This window comes from Cottoperca gobio, chromosome 17 (assembly GCF_900634415.1).
Source record: "Cottoperca gobio chromosome 17, fCotGob3.1, whole genome shotgun sequence".
NCBI lineage: Eukaryota > Metazoa > Chordata > Actinopteri > Perciformes > Bovichtidae > Cottoperca > Cottoperca gobio.
Genome location: NC_041371.1, coordinates 11,148,119 through 11,164,992, shown reverse-complemented (window position 1 = coordinate 11,164,992; position 16,874 = coordinate 11,148,119). Strand labels below are relative to the sequence as shown.

Here is a 16,874-nt window from a genome sequence, read left to right as displayed (position 1 = left end):
GATAAAGACATTTCCAATATGTCATCATTTGAACAGACAATATTTAATATTGATAGCATGTGTGATTGATGGTGCCCAGGCCCTGTACTGAGGAAGAATAAACCAATTACTCATATTACATTGTTGACGGTTTAAAAGTGCAGAAACCAGAAATGTGGCTTTGCAGTAGATACATCATGTTGATGTAGATGTCATGCCTGTGAATCACACATTGACAATTCATATGTATAATAAAAAAATATATTATTTAAATAGACATGGATTTAATTTGATTTTGGAGCAAAGCTAATTTAGTTTGTTTTCCCCTGTGGAAAAATGCTTTATAAATACAACTTCCTGTCCATTGCCTTGCCTTGTTCCAATGTTTATGGTTTTGTTCCTGGCGGTGGAAAACTAAGCTTTGATCAATTGACAGACTTACTGTAACTGAGGGAGCTGACGTTTTGGAAGAAACCAAGACAAAAAGAAGGTATTTATTTCTCCTTACAAGAGCAATATGATTATTTTTGAAAGGCTCTGTAATTGAGCCTCCCTGATTACTTTCTAGCAGTTTCCTCATTTTTATCCAGCAGGGGGCAGAAGAGCTCTATGACAATCCCTTACACTTCAAACTCTACTGTACCTACATGTGGAGATCCAAACAACAGCCTTTTCTTGGCAAACATGATCAGCTCAACCTCGATGATGGCTTCGAATGTCATCAGGGTATAATTCATTTTTTTCACATTATAAATGCACAGGGCGAAGTCTGCTGTAACAAGGTCAGACTGAGGAAAGGACATTATTCAGTGTTGAATTTTCAACATTTGATTGAGACCGGATGGTTTGTTGCAGTGCAGCAGGATTTCCAAGGCCTCAAAACACAAAACATTTGCACGACGCAATTTCCTCTATAACCCAGAACAACATTTCATTTATTTGATCCATTATTTCACGAGGGTTGGAGCATTTAGCGCCTTTGTTGACATTTAATATCAACCATAGGACACACACTGTATCTGTAAAACACAAAAAGATGAATACTTCCTGTAACAGCGCCACAAAAAGACAGGACGGCTTTGTGTCTCTTGCCCTGGCACAGTGCCAGCGTTTGGTGCTGTGGATCGGCTGTGAGGTTAATGTGACACAGTCTTGTGTGCATGACAATAACTGCTGTCAGAGGCAAAACACACAGCTGACTGAAGAGGAGAGATAAGAACACATGCAACAACATGAATTCGCATGTTGCACTCTTGTAAAAATCCATTTCTTTCATCTCCTCCGCAAACCCACCGCTTTACAGGAAACATTCAAAATCGTCCCAACTTCAATCCCACGACTTCACTATCTTTAATCTCCAGATCAAAGTTAGATCCCACGTGTTTGTTGATGCGCTTTTATGACAACTGAGGTATAATTATTAAATGTCATCAATATCAAAGCCTCACAGATCATTTATATGTGTGTGACGTACAAACCCACAGGACTGTATTTTGATTTTATTTAGAAATGTTTCAGAAAAATGTGATTAATTTCTTACACGAGAACATCCATCATCTTAAATATTCCATTTGATGTAATGGTGCAGATGACACATTATATGTGAGTATTTCAACAACATCTGCAAGATATGATGTAACTTCAATGAACTGCGCAAGAAGAAGATTCAAAGTGTATGAAAGGCATTTTCATACAAGTGTTAAAGTTTAAAGCCATTAAGGTGGAAATGTAAAGGAATTTATTTTAGAAGTTTCTGAGATGTTAACATTTGGTGCTTACAAAAAATGTTTAAAGTCTTTCACTTAAGGATCTCTGAGTGCAGAACAGTAAACAGAGAGAAATGAGGCAGCCTTACCTTGAACCACATTCACACAACCTTTGACAAACCTGAGTCACCTGAACAGTGCAGTGTGCGTAAGATTAAAGCTGCGTGATTTTTGCTTTTGTGAGGCAGTCTACTATCCACTGACAAATCCGTGAAACATAGCGGATTGTCTTTAGCATTGAAAATAGATGACTTCTTTCATGTCATGCTCTGTGTCTACAACAAAGAAATAATCCCATTAATGAAAAACCTATTAGAGCCGACCCTGAAGCAGTTCACGCACTGTAACAGAATTTCTCTCATTATAACTGCCATTTTGCAATTACACTGTACATCTGTACTGCAATCATTATCCAAAACCACCCTCTGAATAAATCCAAAATTAATAATTATAACAATGTCGGAAGAAGAAGTCCTAACTTACTAAACAGGAAACCTATAGACTTTATTATAAATGAATGCACAGTGAGAACTCGTGAAACATGACAGCGCATGTATAAACAAAGCCGCATTCAAGTGGTATGAAATTGCAATGTGTGTCTCACATATGCAGTAATCAGAAAGCGTCTCATATTAAATTAAAAGTTTGCCGGCTTTTGAACATCTGCTGATTGAGATTACAGCGCTGCAGACATGAATTAATTAAAACTGCCTGAACACAAAAGACAAGCTATGGGAAGTGTAGAGAGGGAGGGGCACTGAAACGTAGCCAGCTGGGCTCTCTCAAATTGAATCATGCACACAAACTCACAACACACCCCCCAGGTGGGGGGGGCAGATGTCACAAGCGTGGAACGAAAAATATTCTTCCAATTTAGTTGCATTGATACACCATATGTCTTAAAGTTTTGCGGACACCCCTGACCAAAGGTAGACATACTGTATGCCTGTGTGTACTGGGAGGGTTTTTCACGGTTTGGTCTGGAGCGCTGTCGATCCATTAAAAAGTCTGTAATCAGTATCTTTATTTTTACAATGATCACATGGATACTTGTATAAGAAAAGGGGCTGAATTATCACCCTATTCTGCATGTCAGCATTTCAGATCAACCACCAAAGAGCGGACAGACAACGTTAGCGACTAGCTGGTGAACATAGAGGAGCATTCAGCAGCTAAAGAGACAGATATCTCCCTCAGGAAACCCAAAACTCTCAACACGACTCAAGATGAATGCTAATGCTAACACAACCGTTTGGGGAAGGCTTTGTACTTTTGTACTTTTCTTTTCTGTGACAATTCCCTTCGAGCACAACGCCATGTCTGAAAAAGAAATGCATTTCTGAGTTTGCTGTGGAACAACTTGGCCAGCGCAGAACCCCCGACCTCAACCCCATCCAACACTTGAACGGCGACTGCGAGCCGGGCCAAGGCCAACAACAGCCTCCAACTCTTTGATGCTCTTGTGGCTTAAGTCTTAAGGAAAGTCATACCAGGAGGGTGAATACATTAACATGCTAATGTACATGCTTTTGCAAGTGCGGTGCTCAGGTGTATATTTTTAACTTGCTTCAGTTTTGTCAATTCTGAAAGTGACGGAAATTCCTTTGAACTTTGGAGAAAGTCCACTATTTGCAACATGGAAAAGATGGACGTGGTATCACCCTGAGCTTTGCAGTGTGACTGTGTTTGTAGTCGTCTTACCTTCATACAGCCAGTCAGCAAGGCCGTTAAACACAACTCCCTCTTTGCCGGTGGAAACCAGGCGGATAGCTCGGTTGTCTACTGTTGATCTGTAGTAAATGTTGTTTTCAAATATGAAGATCTGGAAAGAGAAAAGCAGAAATAAGAACCATCCTTAGTCTCTGTTATTTGCATTGCTGTTAACATTTCAATTTCCTGTGGTGCAAAGCTGGGACTACTTTGCCTCTACATCTCAAATCTTTCTATTTACTGTGTAGAGTATGAGCATTTATGCTAAATCCACATGTGGCACATCAAGACTTTATCTTAATCCAGATAAACACCCACTCAATGACACGTACAAGCTAATGCAGTCTCAGACAACACCTGCCTTAAGCACTGTATTAACGGATATTTGCCTCATTACTAGTTCGAGCTGGATTCCTCTCAAACGCAGTATGAAGGAAGAGGCCCTACAGGCACATACACACATTATTTTTACCCCTGTGTTTATTGAGACATTATGCGGTCTCCTGAGGGTGGGTGACAGCTGATCTAAAATGCGAGTTAGGTGGCTGATTTAAGCAGAAACGCTGGCATCGCCTGAAGGAATTAAGACACACTGCTGGCGGATAAGTGTGTGACACTTCAAAAAAAAAGCCTCTCTGTCAATCCACTCCAGTGTTTTCTCTGCTTCACCCGGTACCAGTATGAGGAAGATGAATGTGGGATTGATTGTTATCTGAAGGACCGGCCGTGTTGGTGAGACTGTGCTGTCAGCTGTAACCTCTTCAGTTAAATCTAAGCCTCAAATCGCCGGCACAATAATCACAAAAGAGAAAGACAGGGAGATCTATGGCTGCTGTTGAGAAAATCAAAGTTGTATATTGTAGGATCAACATCTGAGGAAAACAGATCAATGCAGGGCTGTGTAAAGTAAAGGAAGCAAGAGGTTGGCAAAACCACACAGGACATAATGGAAATCATAGGCAGCTTTCTAAGAGTTACATCAAAAAAATGCAATTCTCAGTGTTGTCATATTATGAATTACATCGTGGACAAAGCTGCCACAAAACTTTGATTCAACGTCACAATGTGAGCACCAGATGATTAAAAGAGATGGACTAAGTCTCCAGGTTCTAGGCAGGACACATTATAGCGTTTAGTCGTAAATGACACTGAATGAACTCTGAAAAGCTGATGGCAATCTCTTCACTCATTCAATGACTTTTCAATATTCAAGCAATTTAGATGACAGAAAATAGAGAATTAGCAAACGGCTAGAAAAGATTAATTTAAAAGGAGGCTGGGAGAGATAAAAGTAGCAACATCAAAGATACCTGTGAAGCTTGAATAGCAGGGTTTCTTTTTGTGTGCGAGTGTGTGTACATGTGAGTGTGTGTTTGTAGTTGCGAAATATTGAGCGTTACTTTTATTTGGTTTCATTTTTCACTTAAATCCACCCGTTTCTTCTTCCCCCTTCTCTTTTGTGTCAATAATACCTCTTTTTCAGGTGTGTGTGTGTGTGTGTGTGTGTGTGTGTGTGTGTGTGTGTGTTGACCCAGCCTCACTGATTGCTCTGTCACGGTAGAGTAATTGTCGGCAGCTTAATGAGGCGAGTGTCGCAGGATTCATCTCCCTGCTCCTCTCACTGTACATCTGATGCTTCACTGCACGCAGCCATACTGCCACAAACACAGCTTTAAGTGCTGATGAAGCACTCACTTCGTTATAAATTGCTCCAATTCCGATAAACTTAGAAAAAAAATCCATTATATTTAGAAATAATGAGGAATAAAAAAAGAAAACATGTCCAACGTCGCCAGGTCAGACAGAGACAAAAGACGAGAGCTCATCTCATTTTTCTCGCATTACCTCAGCTGTTCATTAAATCAAAACGCGGAGCTACAGTAACAGCATTGCAAAATGAACAATCAGGTATACTATTACCATATGCAAATGAATCTGCTTTCTTCTCTCAGCAGACAAAGTCTCATCCCACACCTGAAATGTTAATATTTTCTCCCAGCAATGTAGCTGTAATTTAAGCAAATGATACGATAAGAGCAATTATGGAGGAAGAGAAAGCTTTGAAGTAATAGCTGAGGAAACACGGACCTCCGTAATCCAGACAGAAACTCATTTGAAGTAGTAGTGTTGCAGTAGTCAACAAAAGATTAGCAGGTGTTTGGGTCAATGGCAAAGTTAAGCTCATCAAAGGATAACTCTATGATTTTCTTATCGGCAACAAATCGCACGAGAAGACCAAAACAAACAATGTTTTAGTTGTTTCTCGTTACTTTATCTGGTACTGATCTGAGCCGCTAAGCTCCAAGCCAAGTTGTTTCTGCTGAAGATGTTAAAATGGGTCACAAATATATGGTTTAATTTAACAAAAACTGCAGCACACAGTACCTTTTAGCCAGCGTTACTCAAATAGGATATATATACAGTATATATATATATATATATATATATACATACTGTATATATATATATATATATATATATATATACTGTATATATATATATATATATATATATATATATATATATATATATATATACATATACATATACATATACATATACAGTATATATATATATATATATATATATATATATATATATAAATGTTTGTTTGTGGACCATTTTTAGTTGCAGATTATTAAACATTTTGTTCACTAATGGATCGAGTCAAACCAACTACAGTGCCCGTGTTCATCATAAGGAAGGAACATGGCACCCAGTTTGCAGGTGTGGCTTGTTGAAGTTCATGGCACAGAGGAATAACATTTGGCAACAGATTTGTAGCTACAAAGGAAACAGTTATTGGTGGTTTTGGTTTCTCATGACCAAAAAGCAGATGTACCTTAGATACCACGTGTTGTCTGATCTGGCCCCAAATACCTGGATGACATCATTCAAAACCGTTACAAATCACTGTTGCAAAGACTTACTGAGTTAGGGTTTGGATAACATTGTGGTTTGTTTTAAAATAAGACATGAAGCACTTTTGTCAAATGTCTTTGAGTTTTTAGAAAAGCGCTATACAAATCTAATGTATTATTATTATTATTATTATTATTTTGTCATCATGATTAATAACTGCGGGTCACATTACACACAACCTGCTGCCTTTACAGATATGTTGGCTCTCTAATTCTGCTTCCAACGCATTAGTGTCATAATGATTATGTGCTTGATGCTTATATTATGGTCACTAAAGGTTCTTGTCACTTGAAAGCAACACACGACGTCTCTCACTCCCTAATTGACTGACATGTCCTTTGAAACACGGACACAAATGAGTTATTCATGTTTTTGGATGCGGTTAGGAGTTTGTATGCATCTACAATAATCACTGATGAAGATAGATCAATGTGATCAATGTGCTTCTTAAATAAGTGTGAACATACAGTACTTGTACTTTCCACGGTCAAGAGGATCTCGCCTACACCGCGTCGCTGACCGCCAGCAAAGTTGAATGAGTTTTATGTTTTATTAAATTTATCAAAGAAATTACCACTGCTACTATTGAATCTATATTAGCTAGAACTATTCAACACGTTATCCTAGACACCGCGTTATGAATGCAGTCAGGGATGAAGGTAAATGAAATTACACAATAAAAAGGTGATTTATTTGGTTTGGGATGTGTTGAATCCAAGGACTTCAGGCAAAGAGTTCAGCGGACTTTATTCTATAACTAGTTCAGCCCTTTTCAAAGCTACTTTTCAAAGCTTATCACTCATGTCATAGAGATATAATACTAATGTACAGTGAAGAAAATTAATGAACAGAAATGCCAATAGAACTGCAATGAAATCAAAATGAAGAAACCAATTTTGTTTGCCCAATTGGACAAACGGTCTCCCATCAAATGGTGCGTTTTACAAAATCTGTCAACCAAATGTAGCACACACACACACACACACACACACACACACACACACACACACACACACACACACACACACACACATACACACACACACACACACACTTTAGCCAGTGCCATGTGCTTTCTCCCCCCCCACCAGCAACCCCAGACTTACCAAGCCACGGGTTGAGCCACATAGAGGCCATCTGCCACTGTGGCTCTCACCAGCTCATGTGTTGTCACGAAGTTGTGAATTAGAAAATGATTTGGCTTCACAGTGACATTGATGGAGGTCAAAGTAAGGAGAGCTCACCCTGAAAATCCTTAAAGTGGTCATTACAGTGCACATAAACCTCTTATCGCCACGACATTTCTCTGTTCAACTGTGAAAAACCATAAATCACTACGGTGGCTCGTCTGCAATGCCAGGCGAAATCCGACAGATCTCCAGCAGCGTGCTAGTATTCACAGAGTGTAATCTCGAGGGTACGGCCTCCTTACCAGCTGCCCGCCTCGGGGTCCCCATCCAGCAAACTGCAGGACGGCTTCATGCACTTCAGGGGGCTTCAAAGGCCAAGCCTCCCTGTGGAGACAACACATTGAAAAAGCAATACAGTATTTGTCTGTATACACACTACATGCTCAATGCAGTGTGCATCTAAATACAAATGCACAGTCAGAGCAAAGGAAGTCATGTGTGTTTTTTGGCTTGTTCTCTCACTCTATAGGCTTCATCAATCATCCACATCCTTATTTTTTTTAGCACAAGCTGACTTTGCTTGGCTCACTACAAATACAGAACAGTGGGGAAATAAGCAGACATAGATGGATGAAAGGCGAAAAACAGGCCAGGCTGACACACCAAACTAAATTGAACTTTAATGTATTCCCACAAAGGCAGCGAAAGCAGGTAAACGGGAGTGACGGGAGTGCACTGGCTATATGAGGTCAGGCTGAGGGCAGATTAGTGTCCAGTCACAGATCTGAGAGGTAAACAGACAGTGGTGGGACCGAGACATAATGCACATTTGACATACTGACTTTTCTTTTTTAATTAAACTGGCGCTCCTTTAGACAATTTTAGTTCTTCATAGTTTTCTCCTGCAACTTAATTGGATACTGTCTGATCGGTTCAAACTTAGTGGATCTAAGTGTTGCTGGGAATAAATAGCATTAACTTTACTTGATTCAGGATATGAAGGGAAATTAATTAAAACTTTTCAAATACAATTTAATCGTTGGGCTTGGGCGATTATATCAAATAGTTTTAAGTTTTAACTCAAGTGCAGTCACAAGTCTTTAGTGTTAAAGTCCAAGTCAAGTTCCATTCTTTTTTTTAAGAATAATTATTATTCTTTTTTTTAAGATGTGTTTATTATAGTTTATTAGCATAGCAGGTGCAAACAGACACGAAGAAAGAAACACAAACGCACAGAGCACATCTGAGGTAACAACATTAGCCACATACATTTTATACAAAGCAGGACCGGAAAAAGGACCAAAAGTCGACAGACAATTAAAAGAACACAACAGAAGTGGGTCTTACTGTGTCACAAGGCTGTAAATAATGTATTTGGCCACATAGGAGTGTTGGTAGATCTGCGGAGACAAACAACATCACGGTTAAAGAACAACTTGTGGAAGAATTAGATGGTGCGCGGTAACACTGCGAGGGTTTCTCACCGGTTTCACTTCAAAGGCGAACAACACATGTTGCATGTCTGGAGACACTTGGTACCGGACGGCTCTGGATCGGTCCTGGATGGATGAAAAACCAGAGTATACACACTGCTCTTAAAGTAAGCTGAAAAAGTAAGATGGAGAAAGATGATACTCACAAACAGCTGGTTCAGCACAATAACAGTTATCTCCTGTGTGTCAACATCAAGCTTGACAACATCCCCTTCCCTTGTACGATACAGCAGCTCATTGTCTGTAAACGGTAAGTAGAAAACAAGTATGAGAGAGAGAGATGGTAGAAACTGTAATGCACATAGTTTTTTCTACTTCCAGTTTACTATAAAGTGTCTTTCACCTTTATCAAATATCTTCAGTGAGCCGCACTGCTATTAAAACAACACAAACTAACCATTTTTAAAATTGTATATATTTATTTATTTGAAAGGTGTATTATTTTGTATTTATAATGACATCTTTTACTTTTATATTACTATTGTTGTTTGCATTTTGTAATCATTTTGAATGTCTGGTATGTAAGGGAAGGAATCATTTCAATGTTGGACGATATCTACGTGGCTTTGATATTCCTTCTCCTACTGGATGAGAATATATTTGCTTTTTTTGTTATTGGAAGTTATTTGAAAAGATTAATAAAGATACTATGAAAAGAAATATTTTTGGGCAGATTTGGGGCAGTGGAGACACAACGTACGACATATTATGACCTTTTAATTGGATTCGGGGAACAGTTGGTCATGGACACATTCAGCAGACACTGAGCAACAATGTCATTCATTTAAAATCGTGTTTCTGTCATTCCAATATTATACAATATATTAACTCTCTTTTTTAGCTCTGATTGGCCAATAATTGGCTCTTAAGATGTTAAATGTTCTGATGTATTCACCAGATAGTGTCTATCTGTGTCTGTGTGCCGTTTGGTGCTGAGCAGTTAGTGTATCATTGATTTTAGAGCATTTTCACTGAAAACAGTTTTGATTTAAATTCCCGGTAAGCTTTCAAACATTACTGCTGAATTATTGCTTGTTGCCATCTGGGCGACGATATAGTAGGCCTTCTCTATTCACTACAAATAGAACCAATGTTTCATTGTAACCGTTACGTTTTTTAAACAGATCATGCTCTAGCACCCTATATCCAATGCACCTTGTCCCCTCCTTCAGGTCACAACTGATGTGCAGCTCGTCTGGTCCTTCATGAACCTTTTTATTTTTTCTTATAACTAATTTGTTGCAAAGTATATGTAGTGTAGTATGTCTAGTGGTGACTTCTTTGATGCGATGAAATACCTTATGATTTTGCTGCAAACCAATTTCCCCACAAGGACAAATAAAGTATATATCTATCTAAAAAAAAGCTGCGAGTGTGTGATGTGCCCAGGCCCGCACTCAGCACAGTGTGTCTTTCTCCAAGGACTATTATAATGCTGTTGTCCTCGTCATTCCTGCTCTGTAGAAAAGTCTCCTCATTAAATGCCAGAATTGTTTTTCTTCGGTTACCTTTGCAATAAAAAGTGTTTTTGAAAGATTTAACACTGATGTACAAGTTCTGAAATCATTTAAAGCTTGTCCTTAGCTGGCACAAACATTCTCTTCTTAAGTGTTTTCCTCACCAGATTGAATTTTATTATCCAAAGATTTTCTCAGAAATATCACAAATCTGTTGTCTTTTGATCAAAACTAACATTGTTTTGGTTTTTTTTAAATGGCAAAAGAAATCACTTCAAGTGTAATTGTTTAAAAGCCCGATTTGGGGACTCCCGTTTGTGACAGTAGAAATGTTAAACTTGCAAAGCTGCACAGTTTGTTCTGTTTCACTTTATTGCCAATAATTATGGAAGAGGGACGCAAACAAGAGCTGAAAATGTCAGTGCATACTGGGTGCAGGATGGAGACTGTAATGACGCCAAATCAATTTCATTTGATCCGAGCGGGGAGTCATAAAGAGGAATGCTGGCGATTCTGTTGCCAAAGATGGCGCATTAGTTTCCTCAATATATATTTTCACAATTAGACTTAGCCACAGATGTTTCATGTTAATACCTATTTTCCATTGTTGGACGATATTATAGGGTGTTATATCTCACAAATATAAATGCGTCAGACAAACAGCAGCAGTTCTTTGTTGTAGAGATGAGTCCAAAAGGTTGATTTCCTTTGTCTTTGAATCTGAGTCTGTGTGAGAAACTCAGAGGTGAGTCCAAAGACTACTGAGGCAAGCGGTGATCAAAGAGCAACGGGGATCAATTACGCACTGCTGTGAAAGAAGCCCACAAAATATTGATGAGGACTACTGAAGTGTGAGGCTGTCCCATTGGGTTTCTTATCAGAAGGTCATTAGCGCCAAATGGGAGTTGATTGCATTAAGTTAACTGACAAGATGCAATGTCACACAATTGATTGCCGAGGTTTCGTCAGGTGCTGAGAACGTTTTAATCTTGCTCATGAATGAAGGACACAGGAACACAGAAACTTAACTAATTATGCGTTAATGAGCCGGTAATGTAAGTAATCGGGGGAACAGTCTGCACAGTAGAACGAAAGGACAGATGTAAGGTCGTAATGTTTCTGTCTCACAAGTACTCCTACTTGTGTGACTGACACATTGTGAGTTTGCCTGTGTGCAGGTGGTAATGTGAATTTATTCATAGATACAGCTGCATTAAAATGTATACATGCACGTCATGGGGTGTGTTCATGCATAAGCTGTCGCTACACACTAGTGTAACTGTTGTTCTCTTTCTGATGCTTTGTCTTCAAACACGACAGCAACTTTTTACAATAGCACTAACACTAATGCTCATAAAACCTTGTTATTTTATTTTTACAAGACATATTTAAATGCTTGTTTATATCCTATAAACTGGATCTATAATGTTTAGTGCTTCAAAGGAAATTGATAGTGATACAAAATCAAAACCAATCCATTATCTGCACCTTTTAGATTCTTGTAATATTATATTTAATGTTTGGTACGTAGACTTTTTATTTAATCAGATTTCCGATGAGCCTCTGTTGCTTTTGCAAAGTACATTGCAACGGTAGTTTTGAAAGGTGCTATATAAATAAAGTTATTACTGTTATAATTACAATCATGTGCAATAATTACAATCAAGAAGAGGAGAGAAAACACCAGCCTTGAATAGTATTAATGAATACTGAGTTCATTTTTGACCTGGGAAACTGTCGTTTGACAACTAACTATTAACTCAAGGTTCTCTTCATGTTTCTTTTTCTCAAGCTTTATCTAGCTCAGTTTGCTCTAAGAAAACTCCACTCACCGGAGAAGCTATGGAGTGGACCTGGGGTCACGATTGTTTTGTAAAATTAAAAATATCAATAATTAAATTAGTATCAAAGGACAAAAAGTGATTAACTTTACAAAACAGATGTTTTTAGCCAAACCTAAAACCAACCTCTATGTCAAATCCAGATGTTGTCCAGATCATTTATGTAAATACATAAGTAATCCACCAGACATTTACAATAAGTACAAATGACTTGGAGATCTAACCTCTATTAAAAAGTGTAATTAATTAGTAGTAGTAGTTGTATTAGACTGTTGCACAGTGCACAGTAAAACCATCTCAGAATAAAGCATCACTGACTCAGTTCATCACGCAGAAGTTGAACAATATTTTAGATATTTTTCCTGTCGTACACCAGAGGGCACTGAGTCAGCTGATCCAACGTTTCTGAGCACAGATGGCAGCTTCCTACCTTGTCAAGGTCACAGAGGCCACAGCAGACCCGCTCTATTGTATTTGTTTGCAGCATCATACTGTCTCGTACACCACATGCTGAGTTTATAGTGCATACAGAATCAGCTTGAACACCACTGCATTTGTTATCTTATAGAATAATTTACCATAAGTCAGATGTCTGTGCTCACAGTTACATCCAGATACATTACCAGTAGCTATAGAAGCAGGAAGGCTTTATGGTTTTCCTGCAGAGAAACGTTTGTACATGTGATTCGGTGAGACTGGAGACGAAGTGAATTTCATATTTTATTGCTCATTTTCATCCATAAAGCTCCACAGTTATAGCTTCCAACCACCTCACAAGTCTTCTCTCATTTAAATATTGTAACTGCAATAACTTTTCTTAAATATCCCACATGTACATATCAGCCGCAGCAGAACTAGTTTCAATAGTATGAACCGCAAACTGCCCTCCAGCGAGATTCTTTAATTCTCCTCGAAGACTTTAAAGCTTTACAATCGGATGTTTATTATGACTCTTGCAATTGTTCGTATTAATTCTATTTTACACTAGATTTTTGTTTAACTGAAAAACAACTGCATCTTATTATCTCAATGAGCCTACATAATAGAATAAAGTTACTAACACAGTACATGATGATTGGGTGTGAGAATCTTTCTTGGCAGCATATTTTATTTCTATAGTTTCAGAAAGGAGATGCAGTTATTTGTTGGCAATGTTATGTTATATTTACTGTAAGTTATGTTCTTTTCTGAGAAATGTTGTTTCAACACTGCAATGCTATACAATACAACGCTATACAATACACGTGTACACTTGTATTGATTGTTTTTTATTATAATGGATAAATAATATGCCCAGCGCCAAACAGGCTTCCAAGACACCATGATTCAGAAGAAAGATGACATAAACAAGAGAAGCAACATCAATTACAAATAATGCTAAACAAATAAACATCCTGACATTTTTTTACAAGATTTAGAAACAAACTTAGTCAATTTATACGCATTAATTAAATGACATATTAAATTAAACTATACTAAAACATTTCTGGATTTTGAACTAAACTAAACACCTTTGACTCCTTGATAAGTACAACATAAGATTCAGAGCCATAATTGTGCTTGAGTTGCATATTAATTCGTATTGGTCATTACTTATGTGCGCGACACAATAAACAACTACTATGGACAACTCGATTCAATTAAAAAAAAGTAGGTCGGATTTTACTACTGATAGTAAATTCGGATTCGTGCACAATAGCGACGCCTGTCATAATGTGTCTGGAAATATCCTGCAGATGCTGAATGTCAAACTGTTCACTCACCGCTGAGCCATTTGGCGTCTGGGTCATGAATGTGGAGGTCTGGACCAAAAACATCCTCTATAGTCACTTTCTTCTTAAGGGCGAGGCTGTCATCTTCACCTGTCGAGTGCGTCACGAAAAGATAAATAAACATGCGTGAATAGAATTTGACGTACAGCAGCTCATATATACGTATTTACACGTGTCTGGATGTGGATATTCTCGAAGAAAACTTTAAGTTTTCCTTTTAGTTTGCTACTTTCAAAGCAGAAACTGAAGAAAACCCTTTGACTTTTTCGTCTTTAGTTGCATTGCTCAGTGGGCTGCAGCCTCATACTAGAGACTGTCACCACCTCACTTTATTATACTTTTCTTCTCTCCTTGAAGGTAGCACCTTCAACAACTATTCCCCACTAGAGATAGAGCAATTTGGAACAAGGTACAAGACACAGGCCTCTGGTGTTGAACTATTGTTCTGAGAGCATCAGTTCACATTTGCCTGCTTTGTTTTTTAGCAGCCGGGGGACGACTCTTTCCATCCCCAAAACTACAAATGAGATTTGAAGCTGTAGGTGGAGCACACAACAGGGGTGCACCGGTGAGTTAGTGTAGATGTGATAAAAGAGATGGTGTGAGTCTTTTAACTGCCTACCACAACTTCTACCACACCTTTAGGAAACAATCGTCAGACACGATCTGTCAAGATGGTTGACAGCCTATTGCTTCTGCACAAAACAGTACAGTGACAGGTTCTTCAGCAGGCTTCGCGCTGTGACAGAGCGGTGAGAACTAAGTGTGTAAATACGGTGTCAGACATTGTAAAGTGTATGACGACTTGAAAAAGTCGGAGACATTTTCTTGTCTTCCATGAAGCTGCAGAGTGACGAGAAAAAACAAGAAGCTAATTTCCAGCAAGAGGCAAATGTCTGATGCTGTGCCAATCTGGCAAATGGTGGAAGCTATAACAACATCCACCATCATCTCCATTAAACAGGCCTGAATGGCATTACACATTAAAAGGCCAATTACCTAGTGAGAACTCTGTGTATGATAGGTACACAATCACAAACCGGAGAAAGTGTATTATCTGAAAAACCATAAGCACCTGAAACAAGGTTATCAAATTAAAATAACTGCCTGTGATGAGAGAAAAAGCAGAAGACAAAGAAAGAAGATTGATCTGAGTTGTGTTCGCAAAACAGCCTGTGTGTAGAATAAGTGTAAGCTGTGTGTAGTCTTTGTTAGTTTGTTAGCATGAATTCTAAAAATCTTCACAAATATGATTTCTTTAGAGCTATTTCTTTGTGAGATTGTGAAACTTTTTATCCATTTTCTCATGAATGTGATATCTATATAATATATTACAAACTATTTTTAATTTTGATCCATCCATCAGACACATGTTTCACATTTCTAAACATTTTCTACTATTAGAATAGTCAGTTAGGAGCGTTGTGGCACATTGTTAGCAGAAGTATGGTTTCTGAGTTTCATCTGTGCTGTGGAGTGAGTGAATATTCAGTGTGTCAGGAAAATCATGGCGTGTGTGTGAGTGTGTCTCTGAGCGTTTGTGTGTGTACTGTACATACGAGGGGTCAGCAGGATGACGGAGGTGACAATCAGGGAACAGATGATGAGGATGACCAGCAGGGCGATGGCTATTCCTTTCCAGTTCCTCTGCGGCGGAGCACTGCCCACTAGGTCCTGAAACACAATATTACACATTAGATTACATTAATGCACACACAATGAATGCAATGAAGAAACCAATTTTGTTTGCCCAATTGGACAAACGGTCTCCCATCAAATGGTGCGTTTTACAAAATCTGTCACACACACACACACACACACACACACACACACACACACACACACACACACACACACACACACACAGGCAGATAATATAAACTCTAAGCCTTTAGGTAGCAGATAAAATGATTTGTCAGGTGACGAGTTAGATTTTACAACGCACACAGAGTGTTTCAGAGATGATCTTATCCTACATAAAGCAGATGTATTTTGTACTGTCACAGTTAGAGCCAGAGATTGGCCGGAGGACAGCTCATTCTCTGTCAGACAGATGCCGGCAGCTCAGCCACTTGTGTGCAGTAACACTGCATCCACCAGCTGCTCCCCGCTGCTCGCACACGAAGAGTCCCTGTAGCTTTGCCTGACAGCTGTAGAGGAGCTACGACTTCAACGCAGACACAACAGGCAAAATAATGAGCTGTTCTCCTCACATAGCCCAGCAGATGGTGGATGGCTAATCAGCTCTATTCGTAACACATATACTGCAAAAAATCCACAGGACATACAAAACATTTTAACTGCAGTAGGTGCGGGAGGCAGCAATCCGGTGGCCTCTGAAGACCGATACACCGACACATAGATCTTAAACTATTTTGCCTGTTTTTGGGAGTTTTACTGTGATTTAACAGATGGGCTTTGTACAAACACACACTATCATCAAATCCTTGACATACTGCGTCCATTACAAAGCAACTGGAACCGGCAGTAATCTGGAACAACTGCAGATGTAAATTAACCTCATGAACTCCAGACTGTCTCTCACTCCCTTTATTTCTAGGTTTGTGGCGCTGTCACTTTAGGTCTCAGCCACATGTGTAATATATTGTTATTCTCAGGACAGGTTAGGCTACTCTGAAAGGCCATAAGCTAGCACATGAGTAGCCCTATATATGTTTCAGGATACATTTTATGAATGAATGAAATCTCCATTCAGAGGATTTAAAGGGTGATGGTCATAAATCAGGGTCAGACAGACACACACATATGCACATTAACCTCATTGGTCCCAGTCGGTGAGGAAA

At 38.8% G+C, this 16,874-nt stretch overlaps 1 protein-coding gene across 3 annotated transcripts in view; it reads right to left on the bottom strand.

Moving 5' to 3' along the window:
* LOC115021975 (dipeptidyl aminopeptidase-like protein 6) overlaps positions 1 to 16,874 on the bottom strand; it is a 77,318-nt gene that overhangs the window by 8,527 nt on the left and 51,917 nt on the right. For all 3 annotated transcript variants that reach the window (XM_029452735.1, XM_029452732.1, XM_029452733.1), the window contains 7 exons: positions 15,630 to 15,744; positions 14,062 to 14,160; positions 9,147 to 9,241; positions 8,992 to 9,066; positions 8,855 to 8,907; positions 7,810 to 7,891; positions 3,447 to 3,567 (listed from right to left, as the gene is read on the bottom strand). In XM_029452735.1, the coding sequence (XP_029308595.1) occupies positions 3,447 to 3,567; positions 7,810 to 7,891; positions 8,855 to 8,907; positions 8,992 to 9,066; positions 9,147 to 9,241; positions 14,062 to 14,160; positions 15,630 to 15,744 (640 nt within the window). The remainder of the gene's footprint in view (positions 1 to 3,446; positions 3,568 to 7,809; positions 7,892 to 8,854; positions 8,908 to 8,991; positions 9,067 to 9,146; positions 9,242 to 14,061; positions 14,161 to 15,629; positions 15,745 to 16,874) is intronic.